Source organism: Lutra lutra, chromosome 18, assembly GCF_902655055.1.
Source record: "Lutra lutra chromosome 18, mLutLut1.2, whole genome shotgun sequence".
Lineage (NCBI taxonomy): Eukaryota > Metazoa > Chordata > Mammalia > Carnivora > Mustelidae > Lutra > Lutra lutra.
This window is the reverse complement of record NC_062295.1, coordinates 17088747-17096930: the sequence shown is the minus strand read 5'-3', so window position 1 is coordinate 17096930 and position 8184 is coordinate 17088747. Positions and strand designations below refer to the sequence as shown.

The 8184-nt window shown below is 50.5% G+C and overlaps 1 protein-coding gene across 8 annotated transcripts in view; it reads left to right on the top strand.

The window, feature by feature from the left end:
- The first annotated feature begins 587 nt into the window (after positions 1 to 587).
- ARHGAP17 (Rho GTPase activating protein 17) overlaps positions 588 to 8184 on the top strand; it is an 84915-nt gene continuing 77318 nt past the window's right edge. For all 8 annotated transcript variants that reach the window (XR_007124368.1, XM_047713311.1, XM_047713309.1 and 5 more), the window contains exon 1: positions 588 to 750. Coding sequence is in view for 7 of the 8 variants with exons in the window: in XM_047713311.1 (XP_047569267.1) it covers positions 698 to 750 (53 nt within the window). In the remaining variant the exon portion in view is untranslated. The remainder of the gene's footprint in view (positions 751 to 8184) is intronic.

Genomic DNA, 8184 nt, shown 5'->3' with positions numbered 1-8184 from the left:
GGTGGGCCCCTAGAGCATGCCCCTGCCTGACTGTCCCCAGGTGCCTGACCCCAGAAAATGCACCTGGCCCTCGACTTCCTCCTAAGTGGGATTACAATACACAAAGTCCTGTAGCCTGAGCTTTCCACGCAACAGTATCTTTTTAATTGAGGTGAAATGTACACAGTACATAGAGAGGATCCTATGTGCATTTCACAGATGTCTACAGTCGCACAGAGGACGGCCCTCACGGAGACTTTGGGTATTTCCAGCCTCCAGAGGCTCCAGAGCGCCCTGTCCCTTCTCACCCCGTCAGTTCTGCGCGGACAGTCCGTCCCTTGCCTAGGGTTGGTGGTTCACCGGCAGATGAATGAATGTGCTGCGCTTCCCTCTCCTCCCGCAGCTGGGAGCCTAGACCAGGCAGGGGGTTGCGGAGGACGTTGGAGTTGTCTGATCCACGGGTCCTCCGCTCTGCACAGTGTGGCCCCAGGTCTCTGGCGGCAGAGGTCCGATTCCGCCCGGCGTCCTCCGCCTGGAGCTAGTGACAGGCGGGCCCCCGCACTGCCCCCGCGGGCGGCGCCGGTGGAAGTGACGCGGCGAGGGCGGGGCGCGGGCCTGAGAGCGGCCGCCGCTGCTTCCTGGGCCGGGAAACGATGTAGCCGCGCCAGGCCGTCCCCCCAGCTGTCCGGCCCTAGCCCCGCCGGCCGCCGCCGCCACCATGAAGAAGCAATTCAACCGCATGAAGCAGCTGGCCAACCAGACCGTGGGCAGGCGAGTGCGCCGACTTGGGCCGGCAGGGATTGTGCCGGGTGGGGGCCGGGGGCGCGTCGGGTCGCGGAGCTGCGTAAGGGGCCGAAGGCCGGATCCCGCGAAGGGGCTGGGCGGGGGCGGTCCGGCTGCTCCTCTGGCCGCGCGCTCCAGTATGCTGCCGCACCCCGCACCAGGCACGGGGGGTCCGAGTCAGGGCTGCGCCACGCTGCGGCCTGGAGCCTAGCTCCGAGCCGCCGCCCGAGCTCCCGGGAAGCCACAGGTTGGGTTGGCCTTCCGAGACGCCCCCGGAGCAGGTACCCGCCGCCTATTGTTCAGGCCCCACCGAGCATCGCCTTGGGGTGACTGGACCCAAGCTTTCCCCTGCCCTCCCCCCGGGGTTTGCCCTGCGAAAACTCCCCTCACGGATGTGCGGTAGGCCCGGCGGACGCTGTGCTCTGGGGGCCGTGTTCTCAGGCTTTCCGTGTCTCCCTGCCGCTTCAGACCCTCCGCCTCCTGCCTAATGGCAGGAAATAATTAAGGGGCGATCAGAGCCCTTTGGATCCGCCTTGGGAGTTTCTGGCGTCCAAGGAGGGACTGTAGAGATTCTGCTGCCTCCAGACCGGGGCCCCTGTGGACCGAACTGCCCAAGTTCTTGACATGGAGAAATTGGCAACTGGGAGGAAAGAATGGTGGAAACGCCTTAGCTGACTTTTATTTTATTTTTTAAGAGCTTTTTGAAAAGCCTTTCTCCCTCTGGGTTTGGAAGCAGATCCTTCTCCAGGTTTCTTTGGTTTCTGCTTTAATGCCTGACAGGAAACATTATCCAAAATGAAATGACAGCAGAGACCGGGGTTTGTAGACCATCCGGCTGTTGGAGCAGGAACCACTGGTGGTTTTGAGAGCTCCTGGAGGTGATGGTCATGTGCCCAGTTATCTGGGGCACATCTTTCAAGGTCTTTTAGGGCAGTTGGCTATACTGGATCTACTGACTGTTTATTCTGGGATGAGATATGAAAGTGTGAGTTTTCCACAGCTTTTGCTTCTTTTTTTTTTTTTTTTTCTCCCCAACAGTTGAGTCAAAGGGAGAGTTTGGTTTGGTCAAAGCACATGTGATAGTTCTTTTTTGTGTGTATGTACCAAAATACTTTTACTTCCCCTCCCGTTTTCTAAATTTGCCTTTTACTGTTTCAGTTCCCCGTCCTCCCCACCGCCTAACTTTTTGCTTAGTGGCTTAGTTTTATTGTTTAATTTGGTCGCTACCCCACCCTATGATCTTAGTGCGCATTTATCCTGTTACCAGAGTTCATGCCTCTTCCCTAAAGCCTAGCAGTGCCTATTTTTCTGTCGTTTGTAGGAAATGATAGAAATAATGCTGGGAGGGAGGTAGAAAGGGTCATAGTGGGGGCAGTGTTTCAACTAAGAATCTGTAAATGAATGATTAGATAATCCCTTTTGAGTTTTCTTACTCTCCCCTTTACATTTTTAGTAGCATACCTTGTGAAATTCATATTAGGTGAGTGTCAAGACAGATTAGTTACATTGTCATTCTGACCTGTTTTTACACTGTATCAGGAAAGGGGTGTTTGCTTGTGTTGTGCAACCTTCTGAGCCTTTTCAAGCTTCCAAGCCAGTCAGGGTCTCTTTGGCCCCAGCTTCCTCTGCAGCAGCTTCTCTCTTCACACTTGCATTTCGGCCATAGATGCCCTGCTTTTAGATTCCAGAGCAGGCTGAGCATTCTTACCTGTTCGCCTCTCCCTGGAATTCTCCGGAGCTCCTTTCCCCATACCAGCTGTGTAGCTGCCTCCTACTCATTCTTCAGCTCTCCAGGCAAAGCTCTCTGCCTCTAAAAGGCCTTCGCTGTTGCTCCCACAGAGACTGGAGGGCCTCATCCCAGGGAACTTTGATAACTCCATACAGCACCTGGTTTTCTATAACGGAGTGGCCTTTTTACTTGTTCTTGTTTTCCAGTAAATGAAATGCCTTGAGAGAGCCCTTGCTGCCTTTCTTTTTTATTTTGAGCCTCTGCTATGGTTTGGGCGGAAACTCTACAAAGATTGTCAAATCAGGGGTAAATCTAGTTCTTAACAGTTCACCCTGGCGGTGTGAGCTTAAGTATGGGAAAATGAAAACTGGATAGAGTCAATGGTGATTCATGCTGGGACTGTAATTCTGGCCCTGACCTTTGACTCTGTTTGAAAATCTTTATTGCTCGATGCCAGTGGAGGCCAGTGGAGGCTGAGGCAACTACAGAGCTCTGAAGGGTGTGGCAGTTATGGTCCCAAAATCCAAACTGTTTTTCTGGGGAAGCTTCAGCTTCACTGCTGTCCATTTCCTCGATATATTTATATTTCTTCCACTCAAGTTATTGTAAAAGTCTCAGGAGGAAACACAGAGGCAGAAGAGAGCCTAGAATTGTGATTGTGTGTTACCGTGTTATTGGTAGACTTCAGAAGCGGGATTCTGGGTGCATTCAACTCAAGAGGAAGGCTAGAAAGCAAAGGTCTCTTGCACCCACGAGTGAAGTCATGTGTGTGGATGGTGCATGCCCATCGTGCATGTTATCCATTCCTAGAGCCTTGCAAGGCCATGTTCTCTACCCAAGAATGGGGACCTCGTGAGGAACCCCACAGTGAGGTTCCATGGGACCTCATGGGGGAGAGTCAGGAACGGCCGGAACGAGGGAGTTCTCATGATGTGTGTGTGTGTCTCCAATGGGAGCCGGAGGGTGTTTCCAGAAGATGGCTTGCGTAGCACACGCGCCCGGCTGATTTTGTGGTCTCAGGACAGGGTGTCCCCAAAAAGAGAATTAGGATGGTTGATTCACTAAGGGGCACTTCTTGAGCCCACACTGTGTGCCACTGCTCAAGGTATTAAAGAATCAAAAGTGAACCCAACCCAGTTTCTGCCCTGAAGGGGCTCAGTAGCTTTGTGGAAGAGATGGACAAACAAGAAATAATTATAGACCATTAGGTAACTGTTTAAAGAGGGACAGCTAATACAGTGAGCAACACTCCACTCTCAGTGGATGGAGAGAGGGACCAAAACCAGACCGACAAACTGGGAGAAAAGTGGAGCAGAGCCTTTACTTCTTTCCATTTTCTCTCCTATCGATTAGGACTCTTTTGCTTGTAAGAGAACCCGACTTGACTTGCCTTGAGCCAAGATGGGAATTTCTTGGCTCCTATGTGACCCAGAGAGTCCAAGAGTAGTGTGGGTGCAGCCAGGGCTAGATCCAGGGTTTCTGCTCTCTAGATAGGCTGTGTCCATCAGGAGACACCCCTGCCCCAACCTAGTTTTCCTTCCTCCTTAGTTCAAGTCCCAAAGGGCAGAGAATGCTTTTCACTGGGGTTAGAGGTCCAGGATTGATTCTGAATGTGTCTGGCTGGGTCCCATGCTTTGCCCTGGAAATGGGAATGGAGTCAGCCCCACCCAAACCACAGGGACTGGGAATGGGAGAGCACTGGCCCCCCAGAGAGCACTGGGTGCTGTTCCCGGAAGGAGGGGAGAAGGAGTGCTGGTCAGGATACAGTAAGTATCACATTGTGTCTTTGTGTGTAGTCCTGCTCTAAAAAGAAAGATGTATTTTGACAATCTCCAGGGTGGATAGATAATCCATCAGATGCAGGTGGTACTTTTTGGCAGGTGAGAGCCTGAGTGGAGGAAGGCATACACCAGTGTGAGGAACTCAAGGAACACTGAGTTATGAGGTAGAAGTGTCAAGGAGCAAAAGAGTCTGAACTCTTTTGAGTCTGACCTAGGAGAGTTGATGACCTAGCAGAGGCCCTGGAAGGGAGTGTCTCTTTGGGGTTGGTTTGCGGCAAGGCTGAAGTACTCCCTGCAGGTCCGAATGCTTTCCTAGATAGTAGCCTTTAGAGCAGTCAAGGGTACAGACTCCAGGCTGTGGCAGAGTGACTTAGAATAGGTGAGAGCTGTGGGGGACCTCACCAATGTTTGTCTCACCAGAGGGGCATGTGGGAACATGGGCCCAGTGTGGCCCAACCTTTGGAGTTTTTGAGAAAGGATTGAAATCTGGATTTTCATGAAAATCAGGTGGTACTGAATGCAAATTAAACCACCACCTTGACATGATGTGGGGATCAACAGAATCTGTCCCTGGTCAGACTTGGTCTGGGTGTGGGTCATTAGTTGGCAGTGGCATGTGTAAAAGGATCAGGAGGTTAATGATTCCTGTTCCAATTTTCCTTTTCTCTCCTGTACCTTACCCTGACATGACTGCACTGTAAGTTCCTGGATTTTTTCCTTTTCTAAAAGCTTTCAAAAGATCTGATAGTCAAACGCATCAATACTTATCTAGTGGGTTTGCTTCCCAAGTGCTGTCCCAAAGCACCTGGCTTGGTTCTCGGGGCAGAACTCGGGGCCGGGGCTTCTGACTTTGGATCCCACATGTTTCTGACGACAGACCCTGGCCTGGCTGCCTTTTCACCTGATTCGCCAGGGAAGGGTTGGTGTGGATTCAGTGCCTTTGGTGCTGGCTGAGCTGCTGGGCTATAGGCTTTGCATAAATGATCTCACCACCTTCTCCATAGGAAGTCCCAGAGGTGATATTATTTATTCCTGATTGAATGATGAGGAAGGGAGGACTCAAAAGAGGTCATCGGGGGCGCCTGGGTGGCTCAGTGGGTTAAGCCGCTGCCTTCGGCTCGGGTCATGATCTCAGGGTCCTGGGATCGAGCCCCACATCGGGCTCTCTGCTCAGCGGGGAGCCTGCTTCCCCCTCTCTCTCTCTGCCTGCCTCTCTGCCTGCTTGTGATCTCTCTCTCTGTCACATAAAAAAAAAAAAAAAAAAAAGAGGTCATCAGGCTAGTCACTGATAGAGCTGTCATGAACCAGAAATCAGGTCTGGGATTCCAAAGCAGCTGTAAGTCCAGACTTCATGTGGGCAACTCTTCTTGGGGGAAGCCTGTGTTGGAGTCATGCATGATGCTTTCATAAAATGCTGGAAACTCAGAGTTGGATGTTGCTCATCCTACCAGGGATGGTCCCCTGGGGGGCATGTGGCAGTGTCTGGAGACATGGTTGTTGGTCAGGACTTGGTTGGTGGGGGGGTGCTCCTGGCATCTGCTGAGAGAGGCCAGGGATGCTGCTGACCATCCTAACATGCACAGGATGGCCTCACCACACAGAATGATCTGGTCCCAAAGGTCAAGAACGCTGAGGTTGGGAAACCTTCGTCTAGTCCTTTTACATTCTTGATATGTGAATGGACAAAACCAAAGATCTACGCTGTTTGCTTGCGGGGTATCGATGTGTTCTGTTTGGTTGATTTCTCAAGTATGTAAGTGTTTATTACAGTCATTGGCTCATATTTAAAGATTTGGTGTTTTCCCATGAAAACCTGGATTAGCGGATCTTCTACCATCATGAAGGCCTAGCAATGGCTAGTGTTGTTCCCTCGTACAGGGAGTCGTGGCTGAGTAGCTGCTGTCCCCTCTGTATCAGGTGTCAACTGTCCATTTGCCCCACTCCCTAATGGCTTGTTTTCCTGTGTTAGATTCCTTGCACACCCTTCCCTAATCACAGAAATCTAACGACCTTCCCCAGGAGCAAAAGACTCACTGCTTCACGAGGTAGCCCACTGTGTTAGGGACAACACAGATTCTCACAGTGACTCAAAATGCATCTCTGCCTGGGCATCCCAGGGCAGTCCTCCGGTGCCACAAAGAATCAGCCCTTTTTGTACTCAGCATCATAAACCATATCCTTCCCTTTGTCAGCAGGAACCTTCTACGTCCCTTACCTATTCCACACACGGATTTCCTCTGCCTTTTCTAAGGGAGCTTGGAACAGGGTTTCTGAGAAAACAGAGATAATGATGCTCTGTTTGCATCAATCTGAGTGGATCCCATCCAGAGTCTGCATAGAGCAGAGGAGGAAAGAAATCTGTTATCCTCGCAACTTCTCTTGCATGGCCTTATTATACACTGCACATATTGTGAAATCCCGGAATATCAAACAGAGTATTTATAGGTTTAGTGAAAACCCATTGTTTGCTGAAACAAAAAAGAACCCTAAACAGATGTGGCCCTGTGGCATCGGGTTACCTGTGAAGGCGGCATGTTATTCTCATCTGAAATGATCTCTGTGTTAGTGGTTCCCAGTATGTCTGTGGCAGACCCTCCCACCCCATCCCCCCACCCGAGGGACCTGACATTCTGGTGTAGGGTCCCAGAATTAGTATGTGTACCATGCATTCTTGTAAGACTGTAGAAGTTTGGCATATATCATTCTACTTCTGTTTCTCAAATGTAGGTAGATGCCACAGTAATTAATCAGGTATAAATCCTTTTAAAGTATTATTACACTCCTATCTGCTTTGTCTCTGTGTTAAAATAAGAGCCTCTTTTTAAAAAGTTTGAGTTAAGGGAGGTTAGTCTATGATGTTCCTATCTTTCCAGGGCCCTTGTGATCTGAAGGGCCATTGCATAGCTGTCCTTGTATTTGGATAGAGACATGTCCCTTCTCTTCTGTCTTCTCTGACCATTCCCCTGGGTGATTCAGCAGCCCCGGACCTACCACCTCACAGCTGATGGCTTTCAGCTTTATGTTTTTAACCCTGGCATCTCTTCGTGCCCCCATTGATCTTCCTCTTGAACTTCTCTACTTGAACTTTTCCACTTGAACTATATCCTCAAATTGGCTTTCCTTCCCTGTATTCCTTAGTCTATGGGTCGGCAAACTCTGGCCTGGAAGCCAAATCCTGCCTACTGCCTGTTTGTTTTTCGTTTTTTTTTTTTGTTTTTGTTTTTGTTTTTAAGGTTTATTTATTTATTTTTTTATTTATTTGACAGAGAGAGAGAGAGAGAGAGAGAGAGGGAACACAAGCAGGGGGAGTGGGAGAGGAAAAACAGGCCTCCCGCGGAGCAGGGAGCCCAATGCTGGGCTTGATCCTAGGACCCCGGGATCATGACCTGAGCTGTAGTCAGACGCTTAATGACTGAGCCACCCAGGCGCCCCACCACTGCCTGTTTTGTGGAAAAAAGAAAAAAAAAAAGGTTTATTGAAACCCAGGCCTGCACTGTCCCAGCAGAGCTGAGCAGTTAAGAGTGACCATACGGCCTGCAGAGCCCATGCTGTTTACTGTCTGGCCCTTAACAGGAAGTGTTTGCGACCCCTGGCCTGGCACTTCGAATGCCACATCATCTGTTAAGTCCCCCTCTTTCTCCTCTGTGTTCTTTTTTTTTTTTTTTTTTAAAGATTTTATTTATTTATTTGACAGACAGAGATCACAGGTAGACAGAGAGGCAGGCAGAGAGAGAGAGGGAAGCAGGCTCCCTGCTGAGCAGAGAGCCCGATGTGGGACTCGATCCCAGGACCCTGAGATCATGACCTGAGCCGAAGGCAGCGGCTTAACCCACTGAGCCACCCAGGCGCCCTCCTCTGTGTTCTTTATATCCAGGCTCTCCCCCTGTCCTGGCAGTTCTGCCTCTGGAATAT